The sequence below is a fragment of the Otolemur garnettii genome, unplaced genomic scaffold (assembly GCF_000181295.1).
Source record: "Otolemur garnettii isolate 467f Iridium unplaced genomic scaffold, OtoGar3 scaffold00006, whole genome shotgun sequence".
Classification (NCBI taxonomy): domain Eukaryota; kingdom Metazoa; phylum Chordata; class Mammalia; order Primates; family Galagidae; genus Otolemur; species Otolemur garnettii.
Window position 1 is genome coordinate 35819363 of NW_003852401.1, and position 16751 is coordinate 35836113.

The 16751-nt window shown below is 42.2% G+C and overlaps 1 protein-coding gene across 1 annotated transcript in view; it reads right to left on the reverse strand.

Moving 5' to 3' along the window:
- The window catches only part of GNAQ (G protein subunit alpha q), a 301731-nt gene that overhangs the window by 8380 nt on the left and 276600 nt on the right, over window positions 1-16751 (reverse strand). The window contains exon 6 of the mRNA XM_003782966.3: window positions 3989-4142. Coding sequence (XP_003783014.1) covers window positions 3989-4142 — 154 coding nt within the window. The remainder of the gene's footprint in view (window positions 1-3988; window positions 4143-16751) is intronic.

Consider the following 16751-nt stretch of genomic DNA (forward strand, 5'->3'; position numbering starts at 1 on the left):
TAGGTGTATGTGGCTGGCGCCCTAGCCGCCTGAGCCACAGGCGCCGAGCCCAAATCAATCTTTTTTAAAAATTGGGTATCATTCCTATGAGCTTACATCCTACACTGCCAAAAGTTGCGAGGAAAGAGTTAAGAAAATAGATTATTCTCCTTTGTATAATCAGAAATAGTAGTGTTTGAATTTTTTACTTAGGTGCCCAGAATTAAAATCTTTGTCAATGACTAAGAATTACATAAGAAGTGCCACAATTAAAAACATGTAAAATAAACATACCGTAGAAATCTACATAATTATTTATTGTCCTATCTTTCTCATGTACTACTGTTAACTTACTAATTCTAGAGCAGTCATATAAAATACTTAAATCCAGAAATTAACAGATTGTTAGAGCTGGAGAATAGAGCTGACTTTCATAAGAGAACACTGTAGTTTTTGCTTGTGAATGAACTTCTGTATGATTTTATACTTACTCCATTTGGGAAAAAAAGAGACTACCCATTTTTTTTCTTTGTTATTTACCCTAAGCTGGAATATCAGACCTAGATTCAAGTTCACTGAAGTATACTTGAAGGGTGTTATGTTTGGAAGCATAAATTATGTTATTTGAATAAACATAAACTACAAAGAAATCATTATAGCCATCATAGCAGGAGCAGAATCCCACAGCCTCTACGAACAATTTTGCAATTCAAGTCCATGTGGAAATGGTAATTTCCCTTCCTAAAGAGAAATACAGAATGGCATTCATTATGATTAAGACCTTGTAAGTACAGAAAAGTGGAAGTGTGAAATTTATAATACTATAAACATGCTTATTATACAAACATCACTGCAGACTGGGCCTAGATTTTTTTTCAGTCTTTGCTCATCTTACAAGGGCTTGGAGCCTCATGAAATGAGAGCTGTGCTGGCCTTTGAATAACAGGGTCAGTGTCTTTTTTTCTTTTTTTGTGGCCCAGTTTGCAGGGGGAAGTTAATAGCAAAAATTCCTTCAAATTTCAAAACATTCAAAATGGATGTTGGAAAGAAAATGCTTGTAGTGTTTAGAAATCTGGGGAAATTACTTGGAGAAAAGAGATATGTAAAGAGATGAGGAAGATGTAGAGAGAAAAAAGCAGCACTGAGAACAGCCACCAAAGAAGTAGGTTTTGACTGCAGCAGAATCAGCCCCCGGGGGTGGGTATGGCTGCTGCAGGGGAGCGGCTAGCTTGCATTGGCCCCTTAGGGGCTCAGCTCTGTGGGTGCTGTGCTCTACCAGCCCTGCACCCTCCCTCTGCAAGCACATCACAGAAATGTGCTGACCCACAAGGCGGCCTGCTATGTATGGTATGGTCGGCTCCTGCCCACTGGTTCTCATTCAATTCTGAGAAAAATCAACAAGAGTCTCTCCTGCATGAGGGAGGCAAGCAAGAGTGTTGAGGTCTAGGCCAGAGGCTTCACACCCATGGTATTCAGGGAGGTCTTGTGTTTAAAGAACAAGCTTGTCCTGTGAAAGCAAGTTAATTGCACATAGCCACATCCTACCTTTCCTTGGGGACACTGAGGAATACAATCTTAGGCAACTACGACTTGTTTCTAGGCTAGTGGTGAATTAAAAGGAGTGAAAAAGAAAATACTATTCCAGAGTGGCCAACCTAAGGCCTGAGGGCCACATGCTGATTTTGTGAGGCCTTTTTCGGGGGTGGGGGGTTATCTGTGTTGTTTTTGCTAATCAGCTTTCCTTAGCATTAGTGTAATTAATGTGTGGCCCAGGGCAACTCTTATTCTTCCAATGTGCAGCAGAAAAGAAAAAAGGATAGACATCTCTGGAAAGAATTTGTTTTTAAAGAAACAGCAATACACAAAGGAGGATGGGAACATGTTGCTAAAAAAAAAAAGGTACTCATCTCTAATATCTGATAACTTCCCCAAATGTTATATTTTCAATTCATCAACCTTCAGCGCCTGTATTTGAGAAGGGAACTTCGGTTCGTTAAACATGTAACATTTCCCTTCCCGAGAGAGCACTGTGCCATATGCACGTGGGATGAAAAGATGACTAAAACCCCATCACCGATGTGTCTGCATCATCACCAACGCCACAAAGCAAAATTTAATCCTCTCTGAGGGAGCTTTTAGAATTTCAAAACATTGTTCAGCTGATACTCATCTTGGATAGAGTATGTTCATAATGTAATTTTTTAAATGATCTGTTCTATTACTATTATACATATCTTTATAATTAATTTTGAGTTTGTGCCCTTCTCTGTGCTAAGTGTTCTGCACATGATTCCATCCATTTTTTTTTTTTTTAATTTAGCAAAAAACTGAATAAAGAAATTTGTCCAAGGCACACTATCCAGTGATTGGCCGAGCTGAAACTTTAAGACATTAACAGCTTGTGCTCATAACTACTAGTGAACAGGGCTTGGCAAAAGTTCTCTATAGCAGGGCAGAGAGTAATTCCTTTAGGCTTTGTAAACCATTCTATCTCAGTCACAACTATCCAATTCTGGGCAGTGCCTGTGGCCCAGTGAGTAAGGGGCCAGCCCCATATAATGAGGGTGGTGGGTTCAAACCCGACCCCAGCCAAATTGCAACAAAAAATAGCCGGGAGTTGTGACTGGTGCCGGTAGTCCCAACTACTCGGGAGGCTGAGGCAAGAGAATTGCCTAAGCCCAAGAGCTAAAGGTTGCTGTGAGCTGTGATGCTACAGCACTCTATTGAGGGTGACAAAGTGAGACTTTGTCTCTAAAAAAAACAAAACAAAACTCAACTATCTAATTCTGCAGCCATAGACAATGCAGAAATAAATGGGTGTGGCTGTGTCTCAATAAAACTTTATTTCTAAAAATAAGTACAAGCCATAATTTGTGCCTCCTGCTCTAGATGCAATTTTGTATGGAGTAGGGGGAAATACATGTTTGTTCTGACACACAAGCTCTTCTAGGGGAGTAGCTCTGACTCAACAAGTGTTTCACAGAATGGGTTGGGGGTCTAGTTATTTAGGAATTCATAGTCTAATTTGGAAAGGCAAGATTTGTCATTTTGTTCTAAGAACAAAGTAAATGGTGCTGCATGAATTGCTTAAAGGGTGGATACCATCACTAAGGATGGTGGGACTACATCTGGCCACGAAGTTTTGTTTTTTTTTTTTTTTTTTAAGACAGAGCCTCAAGCTATCCCCCTGGGTAGAGTGCTATGGCATCACAGCTCACAGCAACCTCCAACTCCTGGACTCAAGTGAGTCTCCTGCCTCAGCCTCCCAAGTAGCTGGGACCACAGGCGCTCGCCACAACACCTGGCTATTTTTTGGTTGCAGCTGTCATTGTTATTTGGTGGGCCCGGGCTGGATTTAAACCCGCCACTTTAGGTGTATGTGGCTGGCGCCTTAGCCACTTGAGCCACAGGCGCCAAGCCATGGCCACGAAGTTTTACAAAAAAAATTATTTCCTGAGTATTCACTATGTGTCAAGAATCATACTAAGTGTTACATATATATCTCTGACAGTGTACAAAGCAATTCCATGAGTTTGGTCCTAAGGCCCCGAAAAACCAAGTGACTGGAAGGAGGGTCTACAAATAGGAAGTGTTGGAACTTGGATTTGCACCTGGCTAGACTGACTTCTTTATTATAGAACTGTGTTCTCTCCTCAGACAGAGGCAGAGGTGGGCTGCGACTAACGGAACAGGAGCTGAAGAGTGAACTATGACGGCTGGTACACAATTCGTCAAAACTACTCCACTGTTCCTTTCTCTCATCTGGTTATTTCAGAACAGATGAGAAGTTATTCATTTTTCTGTGACTTTTACTCTTATTAAGGAATGAAATACTTTGTGCCATTAAAAGAGAAGGTAAACAATAATTCCCATTCATTAATCACAACACACAGGTTCTGCAGGGCAAGCACATAACCGTGCACTGTATACAACATGTTAACTCTTGCAAGGGCAGGAGGCAAAGCCTACCCCAGCGACTTACTCAGTGGCCTGACAAGTGCTGACTTACCATCATATTCTGGGAAGTAGTCGACTAGATGGGAATACATGATTTTCTCCTCTAGAAGATCTTTCTTGTTTAAGAACAGAATAACCGAGGAGTTCTGGAACCAGGGATAGGTGATAATTGTTCTAAAGAGTGCTTTGCTTTCCTCCATTCGGTTCTGGAAAAAACAATCATCAGAAAAACAAGGAGTGAATCTGTGATTATTCAATCTGTGAACTGTGTCTATTTCATAAGCCCAGCCCATCTTTTGTATGCATCCCGTTTTTTAGCTTCTGGATGGGTTGTCGGGATTTATACGCAAATGATTTACGACACACATTGGCTCTTTTCATTATGCAAACTCTCGGGCTGACAAGCAGAAGAGAATAATAATAATAATAAATATCTGTTGAAATAACTCATGGTTGAAAGAGAAAATAATCAAAGCCCAGAGAATCATGTTGTATCTGGCACGCTGTCATAAATTTCCTCCAAGAATTATTCATTCCGGACTACATGCTTAAGATCTGAATTAAGAATGAAATAGTAGGCTTCATTTTGTGTTTCCTAAACTACATTTATTTGGGGGCCTCCTAATTAACTCTATTTGAAACAACTTAAACACAGCATATCTTTATTTCCAGAATTATTGCTCTTTTATATGTACTCCCTATATATACACACATATATCCCTTGATAAACATATGAAAAAATATTTATTATCAAGCATTTCCTATTCATCAGCGCACATTTTCTTCCTATGCTTCCTATATATTTATACAGAATTGTGGAGACATAACATGGTAACGACCTGGAGATACAAATGTAATATTTTTCACCTTCAGCATTTTAAGCTTCTCACCTGAGGAAGCTGTATGTTCAAGCCCATCTTGGTAATAGAGACCTTAAATGAATTCTCCAGAAAATCAAGTCATCTTGCTCTTAGAAGTGAAGATGTTCACTGAGGCTATCCCTGAATCAAATCACTCCTCTTAATAACAAAATGATCATCAGCCTCCGAGCTTCTTCAGTATCCCTTTACCAGTTCTTTGTACCACAGATGCACCCACCTCTCTAAATCGTTCCCACTCTCGGGTCAGGGATAAGTGCTGCAGATTTGGGGGATTCTCCTTTCCCCGAGGATATAAAAGCCACTTCATCTGGGACGTACTTTCCAACCCCTTACTTAGTTCTATGTGTTATCACTGAGTTTTAGGCGATGGAAAAGCCTGCCTGGAACTGAACTGAGCCCACCTCATTGCTAAGGTATGGCTTGGTGGTTCAAGCCAAAACATCCTAGTCTCTCCACGTGGGGTGTCTCGGGGCTGGGCTGTGATCCAGGCCCAAGTCACTCCGGCTTCTCTCCTTTCATTTATGGTACTCAGTTTAGCCAAGCACCTCAACTGAGCCTGTTAACCCCAGGATTCTTGCTGGGAACATAGGAACAGGGAGCCTTGCTTTTGTGGAGTATGGAGGAGGCATCTTGGAGCCTCATGAGTTTCACAACCTTGAAACTGAGGTCTTGCCACCCGGGTTTAGCTGTTTGCTCAGACCACAGCTGAACCTGTTCATGCCTTTGGGTTTCCAGTCACATCAGTCAACAGCATCTTTTGCTTTTTAATCAAGTTTGACTGGTGTTTTTCTGTTTTTTCTTTTTTTTAATTGTACACTATTATTATTCTCCAGTTGATACCTGGATCTGTACCCCTCCAAATTTATAAAAGGAAGGTACTGATACTTGAGGCTATCCCTGAATCAAATCACTCCTCTTAATAAAAAATGATCATCAGCCTCATAGCTTCTTCAAGACTGGGAATTGCAGCTGTGAAGGTCTTCAGCTCGGTTTTGCCCTCCGGCTGTGGAATGGCCCAACCCTCAAAGTGCAGAGTTGCAAAGGCCACACAGGCTTCAAAGAAACAGAGCAACGGCCAGATCTGAGATATGTCTTGCTCTTTTCTTCTGTAAAGTGTGCCAATTCAAATCATGCAGATCTTTGCCGAATCCGGTAAAGCATACTGTCTCTAATTTCTTAACCTGTTAATTTTGTCCCTACAACTGCTTAGATAATGAACAACAATGAAACACATGGGCTGACGCGGTGAGAGATTATCGCATGGCTCAAGGGACAGGGGTTTATTTCACCGCATACATTTCTCTTTTACGTAAGTGACATGCACAGCCTTTAAAAATATTTTTACTATTTACTTGCCTTTTGGTGGGTATCATAGCCAATGTTAAGATTTTAAGTCACAGAAATAACAGCCACTGAAAAAATAGATCTCATAACTTAAAGTTTTATAGACTGAGAATTTAGGGCTGAAGAAATTGAAAGGCCCTATTAAGAACCAAAATAATTTTTTAAAAATTCAAAGAAGAAATAGTGACATCTATGATGGGAGAGTTAACCATTTTCTCCCTTAATTATAGGGAGAAATTCTAGAAAGTCACACTGAGGTCCCTGCAGAAGCCCTGTCCAAAGGGTAGGTATGTACCCCTTGGCATCAAATGATGAGTCTCTAATAGAAATACTCATTATATTTAGTATTCTTCAGAAGGGGCCTTACTTGGACCTTTTCTGGGTGGAGTCCGTCAAGTGGAAGAGGCTAGAACATGGGAAGAGACAGGGAGAGGGGGCCTGACTTTGTGGTTAATACAGGAGGTGTGTCAGGTCTCTGTGATACGGTTTTGGATGAAGTCTGCTGGGAGGGGGTCTTGCACTGGTCCATGGGACAGTGGCCAGGAAAGAGACTAAGCCCAGCACTGTGCTCCAGGGAGACCCTCCCAGAGGGCTGTCCCTCTTTACCTAGCCTGAGGCACTCACAGTAACTCTGGTAGTCTGTCCTGGGGAGCATTTCCCTGTTCACCATCTGCTATGTGGAGTGGAGCCTGATTGTCCAATTCAGAAGACAGACAGAGAGCAGAAGTGGGCAGCTGACTGGCAGCAGAGTACCATGGGCCTTCAAATAGACCAAGCAAACAGTCTCAGAGGTGGGGCTGAAGAAGCTGCATCTAGCCCCCCAAGTGGTCCTGACACACACTCAACTTGGTGAAGCACTGGGCTGAACACCAGCTTCTCCACTGTTACTGTCATTTTGAGTCACCTGGCGGTCCTGATGCTTCTGCATCAGCATGGGTAGAGCCCAGGGTTCGCATTTTGAACAAGCTCCCAGGCACAGCTGAGGCTGAAATTCTCAGACTACACACTGAGTTGGCTGGAAGGTGCAGAAAGCTTGCTGAGCCAGGGATGATGAAGGGGAAGGTGACAGTTTATCTTGTTTTTGTGATAAGAACAGCAAGGTGACACATACAACTGGATAGCTGATTACTGCATCAAAATCCAACTTTTTGTTTTTCCCAGTGAAGCTGAGTTACGACTCTTACTTTATGCCACGACTTATTTTTCACTCCATAGTGAAAATGCCTTATGCTCTTTTATTTGCTCCTTCATGGTGAATACTGTAAGCTGCCAGGGTCTGTCATCAAGCCTGGACTGAGTGAGGTTGTCACGATGACACACAGGTAGCGGAACATGGACAGTGGGAGGCGTAATCCACTGTGCTTGGTACAAACTGAAATCTAGGAGTGAACAGCACGTCCCAGGAAACTCTGTGGCACTTGCTTTTCAGTAATTTGTCAGGGTATGAGGGTTCAAGGGGGATCAACATATGAGACACTTGTATGACCCACGACTAAAAATCAGGATGCTTTGTTTACTCTGAAGATAGGTCGGAAGGCTGTTCTTCCCTGGGGTTTTAAATAGTTGGGAAATGTACAAAGAGGCACTAGGAAAGTTTTGCTATCTCTTGTTAATGGGGGTAGGCCTGGCCTGTGCAGGAGGCCCACGAAGCTTCCAGCTCCTCATCATCCCACCCGTTGCTTCTCTCCCACTGGCACTGTCTCTTCTCCTGCAGGGCGGCCCTGATGCAGGTGAGGAAGCTGGAAGGGGGAAAGCAGAGATGGGCAGGCTGCCAGAAGTAGGTCCTGCCTGTCCCTCTGCCTCCTGTGGAAAGGAAGGACCAGAGGGGCCAGAGAGCCTGAGGACCAGCTATGAGTAAGTAGCCACAGTGACCTGGCTGGCCTCTGGGACATACGGTACTGAACCGTCACTTGCTCAGATCACACTGACAGTAAGTCAATCCTCCCAGGGGCTGGAACCAGTGACGGGGCAGAGCACTGAGCTGGGAAGCATTCGTCCTGATCCCCTGCCCTGAGGGTGAGGCAAGGACAGGTACCTTCTCCATGCTTTGTGACCGCAAACCTGGCAGTGTGACCCTAGAGAGTCCTCCCAGGCACAGGCACTGGAGAAAGCCCTGTTTGAGCATCGGTGGGGTATCTTACACGCCTGATCTTTAACATCTCAAATGTTCTAATTTCCAGAAAATACTACTCTTTAATCTCCCACTCCTTCAAGATCCAGGTTAACCCTGACTGCCCAGGGCATCCCTGCCCTGAGCCCTTGTGGGGCTGGCTCCTTTGCCCACCATTCAGTGGACATCTCCTGAGAGCGGTGAGATGCAGGGCATAGGCAGGGGCAGACACAGCCCCTGTCCTGGGAGACTGAAGGGGGCAGTCCACGTGGTGGCCCACAGCAGTGCTAGACAGAGGAGGCTGGGGTCGCACAGCAAGGAAAGCTTTGATCAGGATATGGGTCAGGGAAGGCTTAAGAGCAAAGGAAGCATCTAACTAAACCTTGATCAATAAATTAAAGATATCAAGGAGGGAAGGAAAGCAGAAACAAAGGAAAGGAGAATTTAAACCCATGACCCTGTAAAGGGATCTGTGAAAATTCTGAATAAAATGGTTCCCCTGGGCTTCTGATCTCTGTAACGTGCACTGACTAAGAAAACTCCCCGTGCTGACAATGTGAATCACTTCCTCATTCCCATCCCACGGTGAGCTCAGGGATGGCATAAATGGGCCAAGTTCATGAAGAACCCACACGTGCACCCTCTGTCAGTCCTACGATAACTGGCTGGGGCTGTAGTGCCTGTGTGTTTGTTTCCAAAGCTGGGATCCACGAAAGTCCATCCAGAAGCCCCCGTGGATAAGAACTCTGATGGGCACACCGGGATGAGATTATGACAGGAGGTAAGAGGCCACTGCCTGCCTTGCCTATGTGCAGACACCCCTCCAGTCAAGGTAAAGGCCGGACAGAAATCCTTGCATAAAAACTGCCAACTGGCCTAAAGGGACAATATTTCACGTCTATACACTTTGTATCCCTGTTGCTAAAGTCTGCCCTCTCTGCCACGTTGGTGCTTCCCTCTGTCAAAAGTCAGCATTAAATCAGAGAACTGAACATCAATTTTAATAACTTTTGCAACTCATTACCTTGCTAGTAAGTACATACTCTTTTCACAAAACTCATTTTCTTGGCAAAGAGAAATGTAGAGTAAGACCCTTAATCCTTTAATGATACTAGTCAACCACCTGCCTGCCTTTCACACAGAGAGAAGCTACTTGTCCTTTCCCCACCCCACACCTCGTGGTTATATTTTTCTCCCATCAGGATCCTTGGTAAATAACAGTGAATTACATTTCTTGTAAGGTCTTAAACGTAGCCTTTAAATACAAACTAGACACTTGGGAAACATGTCTGTGGAGTGTTAAATGACCTCAACACTGAGGAACTGACAGCCATCTGTCGTTCTCAGCTGACCTGAGGGTGGGACGCACGCTGGAGAAACTGGGACAAAGCTTTCTAGGACAGAGATGCTCTCAAAGAGACACACAGGGTTGTGAGTAACCCACAAACTCACTAATTGATACCAGACGCCCATCAGGTGGCTGTGATTCTGTGTTTCCCAGGCTTTCTGCCAAAAAGGGCTAGAGCCAAGCGCGCTACTTAGATGAGCCAGGTCCAGATATGCAGACACAGAGTGAATATGTGAACACGACTGTGAAGTCAGTTGCTCAATAGAAGAGAAAAACACGCAGTTTATAATGCCGGGCAGTATTTTTAAACCTAGATCTTCAGTGTTAAGACAACATCTGCTGGCTACATAGTGAGTTGTGGCCAGCAGATGTTACAAGGCTTCCCTCCATACACTGCATGTGACAAAAAATACCAGGTACCATTTTTACTGGCACCACTTCTGCTTATGAAATTGACCAGAAAAGGAGACTGTCAGAATACAGGGATTTTATGTTTCAGAAACTCATGTAAGACTATTTTATTAATAAATAGCACTCTTTACTTTTAATTGTTGTAAGTTTCACTATTCTTAGACATAGTCTCATTCTGTCGCCCTTGGTAGAGTGCATCACAGCTCACAGCAACCTCCAGCTCTTGGGTTCAGGCGATTCTCTTGCCTTAGCCTCGCGAGTAGCTGGGACTATAGGCGCCACCACAATGCCTGGCTATTTTTTGTTGTTGTTGTTGCAGTTTTGCTGGGGCCGGGTTTGAACCCACCACCCTTGGTATATGGGGCTGGCACCCTACTCACTGAGCCACAGGCAACTGCCCTACAGATTACTTTATTAAAGAACATTATCAGTTTTTAAAGGCAAGACAAGTTGATTTCCTTCCTTAGTAATGACCCAGGATAATGTAAAATTTGAGTTAAAATTATTATTTGTAGCTTATCAAACATTGAATAATTAATCTGAAACATTTGAACATACTCTCTCAGGCATTTATTTCCTTTGTCTATGTCTCCTGGGTAAATAAATCCAGCACCTTAACAGACAAATAACTCTAAAGCTATATGTAAAAAAAAAAAAATCTGCAAGCTTGGTCTTCTGCATATTTTTTTCTTCCCTGTTATTCAGGGAAAAGCTTGCTGCGTCTGACTTTGTATCTCTAGCAGGATCACACCGTTAAATCCCCCATCTGATGTCACCACTGTGAGAATCAAAACGCATTCTGTGCCAAAACTCCTGTTGAAGGGAAGGTGAGAAGGGAAGAGAATAAAAGTCCATGGAGAGAAGGGAACACTTCTGCACTGCTGGTGGAAATGCAAACTAGTACATCCCTTCTGGAAAGAAGTTTGGAGAACACTTAGGGAACTAAAAGTAGGCCTGCCGTTTGATCCTGCAATTATACCCAGAAGACCAAAAGTCATTTTACAACAAAGACATCTGCACAAGAGTGTTTACTGCAGCCCAATTCATAATTGCCAAGTCATGGAAGAAGCCCAAGTGCCCATCAACCCATGAATGGATTAATAAACTGTGGTATATGTATATCATACAATATTATGTAGCCATGAAAATGATGGAGACTTCACCTCTTTTATGTTTACATGGATGGAGCTCGATCATATTCTTCTTAGTAAAGTATCTCAAGAATGGAAGAAAAAATATCCAATGTACTCAAAACTATTATGAAACCAATATATAATCACCCACCCTTTCATACGAATGATAAAAAACAATAACAGCCCAGAAAGGAGAGAAGAGGAGGGAGAGGGGAGGGGGTGGACGGGTGGAGGGAGGGTAATCAATGGGACCTCGCCTATTGTGCATATTGCAAGGGTACACGTCAAATATATTAAGAGTAGAGTATAAATGTCTAAACACAATAATTAAATAAGTGAGGTGAAGGCTATGTTAACCAGTCTGATGTAAGCATTCCAAATTGTATATAAAATCAGCATATTGTACCCCATAAATGCAGTAATGCAGTTATAATCTAATTTTAAAAAAAGGAATAAAAGTCCAGGAATTCACAAGAATCTGTCTGAAAATATGCTACAGATGATCTGGCAAGGGGATTATGCTCATGTGGCAGTGTTGCTGGTGGTAAAGGCCAGGGCTGTGAGCCCAGGACTTCAATTGAAAACAGCTCTGTTTCAAATACTCTCTGTGACTTTGGGCAAGTGGCCAAACCTCTCTGAGCCTTGGTCTCCTCATCTATCTCCTGAGGTTTCTGAGGACAGAATGACACAGTGCACAAAAAGCACCTAGCTGAGGCCCAGGCACCCAGCAGCTTCTATCACTGATGGCAAAGCTAGCTACTAGGCTAAGAATTTCCCAGCTAAATCGTAAATTCAGCTGATTTAAAAAAAAAAAAAAAAGAACCTTCTGGTAAGTCAATTTGTTTCCCTCAAATCTCTGGCCAAACTGTAAATCCAGTGAAATCCTTCCATTCCCTGGAACGGCACATAGTTAATTTATTCGGGTTATAAATCCAGACACATTTGATTTGTAAGAAACTGGAAAATCATCCAGATTTCTGCTTATTTCCCTCACATTGAAAATGTTTCTCCCTAAGATTCTCCATATGTTAAAGGGGAGTTATCTTCAACATCTATAAAAACATCCAATACTCTCAACCCCAGAGTAAACTAAGAAAACAACAGATACAATATATAAGCGGAGCAGGTGGAGTGAGAAGTAACAGCGGCTTCCTGGCCATCCATTTCTGCTATCCAAATCAGACAGCAGGGATGGAAATGAAAAGGATGCCAAACTCAGCTGGACAGATACTATTTCCTTGATAATTTTCTTAGTCTTTGCAAATCTTTGCAAGCAATTATTTGAGATCAAATTTGGCATATTTCCTAGGTTTGAAGATTGCTCCCGAAGGCTTTAATATCATAGATTCTGCATATGCATCAACGCATTCTACCTGTGCAGGATGTTTAGAGAAGAAAAGAAATGGAACGTATTTGCCTATTACCACCAAGGTCTGTGGTTTCCAGGTAATGAGATGAGGTCACAGTTGAGGCCCTTGTAAAGTGAACTGAAGCAAAGCACCGTGTGTTGTACAAGGAAAGTGGAAAAAGGAGAGAGGAAGACCAACAGATTGGAAGCTGGGCAGAGTGGCTCATGCATGTAATCCCAGCACTCTGAGAGGCCAAGGAGGGGGGGAGTGGGGGCAGAGAGAGAGAGAGAGAGAGAGAGAGAGAGAGAGAGACAGACAGACACAAGAGAGAGAGAGACACACACACAGAAGAGAGAGAGAGACAGGATTCATAGGGAAAATCAGAGTGATATTTTCTAGTTTTTCAGTTTGGTCAAGTGACCAACAGCCTCCTTTTAGTCTGCTGCACAGTATACACTGACCTTTGCATTTAGCAATTACTCTTGGTGCCATATCCTACCTACTTTCTGCACACATGCCAGTGATCCAAAACTTACATTTCTTCCCTTGCCTCATAACATTCCTTGCTTACTGAGCTGGGAGCCGAATGTTTAACACTGTATTTGTGACACTGATTCTTTAAAATTCACTGAAATTTCCCTCCTCCTTCCAATACTCCATCCATAGCCTTTATTCTGTGCCATCACCTTGGGCTAATGTCATTAGTAGCTCAAGAAGAACAACTCATGGGTGGCACCTGTGGCTCAAAGGAGTAGGGCGCTGGTCTGATATACTGGAGGTGGCGGGTTCAAACCCATCCCTGGCCAAAAACTGGAAAAAAAAAAAAAAAAAAGAAAGAAAGAACAACATGTCCTTGCTCTTTGAGGTAATACCTGACGGCCAGAGCCACTGCCTCCCCATCCCACTACAAACTCAGATCCTGTGTGCTCTCACTGTCACCATCACTCTCCCTCCACTGAGCATCTGGGAGCCAGGTAACTGCCCTCAGCTGGAACAGTACGCCTTCCAGCCTGAATGCAGAACGACCAGTGCTTTTCAAATGGGTTTAAGCTGAAAACTATATCATGTTTCTCATAAGCTAATGGAAAAGATATACACTTTCGCATAATTAACATACAAATTTACCTTCAGACTTTAGTCAGAACAATAACTTATTTAGCATTCCAAACTATTTTAACTTCTTGGGTTATATCCACATTCATATAAAACAGTAACATTTCAACAATCAAATGGCCTTGGGAATGTTGCTAAGCCAGTGATCAAAACAACCAAAGAAACAACTAGACAGGCCAACAGCACGTGGTGGCTACCTGAATGGGTAGACCCTAACTTTGAACTTCAATGAACATTTAGCTGTGTACTCAGAGGCCAAAGGCACAACTTGGCTGAACTATGTCATTTGCTTGCAGAAACAGCTTATTTGCTCAGCTTTACTTTGTATCTCTTTGCTAGGGTTTAGCCAGAACCAGAAACAAATAATTTAAACAGGGAAATAGAGATTATTCCCATAGACATTAGTAATTCTTCTTTTCCTTGAGTATTACTGGTGAGCCACAGTTGAGCAATTAATGTTGGCTCCCGGGCACAAGTTGGGGCCAAAAGACTCCATTTGTAACCCATCTGCTAGGAATTGTGAAGAATGGTAAACAGAGGAAACGGTGTTTTTTTTTAAATTCAAAGAACAAACACTATAGGGCAGGGGTCCTCAAACATTTTAAACAGGGGCCTGTTCACTGTCCCTTAGACCATTACAGGGTTGGACTGCCGCCCCCAGGATGAGTCAGCTGCTATGCAGGACAGGCAGTGGCGGCAAAAACACCAGGTGGGCTGGATAAATGTCCTAGGCGGGCCGCATGTGGCCTGTGGGCCGTAGTTTAAGGACGCCTGCTATAGGGAGTTTTAATTCAATTTCTAACAGTAGAATGTATTTGTACGTATACGTGGTGGTGTGCAGACACCTCCAATTTCAGTTTCTGAAATTCTGATCCAATACAAATGTTGACAGCAGAAAAAACAAAAACAAACAACAACAACAAAAAAACCAAAAAGAAACCCAAACTCAACTGTAGAGAGTAAATTTTAATTGTCTTTTCTCAAGTTACGCTTGGATTTCTACACTAAAAACTTATTTAAAATAAAGTTTAATAATATTTTTCCATTATAAAATATATGGCCATGATAAAAAAGATAAAAATAAAAGAAAAAAATTTCCATATTTGAACTATGCACATAATTATTTTTTTGTTAATTTTAAGCTTTAGACTTTACTCAGAACAATAACTTATTCAGCATTCTGAACTATTCTAACTTCTTGGGTTAATATCCCAGTTTTTGAGGTATACTTAGTTTTGAGGGTTATTTTATATTAGTGCTATCTAAGTGAACTTTCTGAGACTAAGGAAAACCATTTTTTGTAGCCATGTTGTCTAATTTAGAAGCCACTAGTTACATGTTCACTTCAAATGTGGCTAATTGTAACTTTGACTACAATTAAAACTTACATAGTTACATGGGGTCTACAGCTACTATATTAGACAGTGTAGTTTCAAAACACTGTCACCCCATATATAAAATTTCATATCCTGTATTTTGCTCTCAACATCCTAAGCCAGTGGTTCTAACTTTCCTAATGCTGCCATGTATTTTCACTATTACAAAGGGGTTGCAACCAACAGTTTGATAACCATTGTTCTAAGCAATCTTCTACTTTAAAATGCATAAATATTTGAAATACAATATAAAGTTGTAATGACACCTAGATTGGGGGGGCACTATCATAAACAGTACTATAATTCATGACTTTGTGTATAAAGATTTTTCATAATTGAAGTTTTCTATATAATAGCATATTACAAATTTTAAGGCTTTTGATTGCAGACTACCAGATAGCTTTCTATAAGGAGTTGCTGTGACCACCTATTCCCCCCAGTTTCCCCTGCTTTCTCCCATTCCCCCCACCCTACAGGCACGCTCCTGTGCCCCTGCCCTCTCCCGTTCCCCCAGCCCTACGGGCAACCTCCTGCCCTCTCCTGTTCCCCTACTCCTCTGCCCATTCCCATGCTCTCCAGAATTCAGAGAGGCACGGCAAATCCCAAGTTTCACAAAATCTCCTCAGTATATGAACAATGGTGGAAAATTCACAGAGGCTTGATGAATTACTGTTGTATAACCATAACCACTGTGATTTAAGATGTATCCATTGATCAATTATTGTTATATAATCATAACCATTGTGATATGAGACACATCCATTGACAACCAAGTTGTAACCCTGCCAATGGCAACGTTCCCGCCCCCCCCCCCCACTCGCTTAAGCTATGCAGAGAAAAAAAGTATAAATGACAAAAAACCTAGCACTTTGGGACTGCTGGTCTCAGAACAACCGCCCCCTGCAATCACCAATTAATAGCATCTGAGTGGGTCTGAGTTTATTTTTTCATAACCCCAAGGTTATTTCAGGGTATGCTAACCTATACACTCTGTATTGATATGTGAACTTGCTCATTTTCTTGTTCCCTTGCAAGAGGAAGATTTTTACTATCAAAATATTTTCCATATCAAATTATATACAGTATAAAATGATACATCAAATAACATATAGGATGAAAAAACTGACAGCTTACTGTCCTCATTTGAATTTCTCTGAATAGCAGTGGCATCGAAGATTTTCCAATACATTTGCTAACCCATATATTCTCTCTTTTTGAGAACTGTCTGCCCCTGTCTTTTGTCCATGAAAATTGCTCATGTTTTTACCTCTGAATGCTTTGTTGTGGAATTGAACTCATTCTCTTAATACTAAGTCATTAACCATTCTTTTTCTTATAACTTGTCATTTTGAATTTTAGGTGTTTCAATGAAGTTATCTGGAGAATGTTTGAAGTAAGATTAAACTAGCTTTAATATTTCTCGGTTAGGCTTTTCCTAACTCAGAAACTTTATTATAAAAATCAAATTTCAATTTCACAATGGGTATTTTCCTTAAAGCCAGCTCAGTTTCTATTACTAGCTAGCTTGGTGAATGTAAACCACAGCTCAACCTGAAAAGGCATTTTTTTTGAGACAGAGCCTCAAGCTGTCCCCCTGGGCAGAGTGCCGTGGCATTACAGCTCACAGCAACCTCCAACTCCTGGGCTCAAGCGAGTCTCCTGCCTCCGCCTCCCAAGTAGCTGGGACCACAGGCGCCCGCCACAACGCCCGGCTATTTTTTGGTTGCAGCCGTCATTGTTGTTTGGCGGG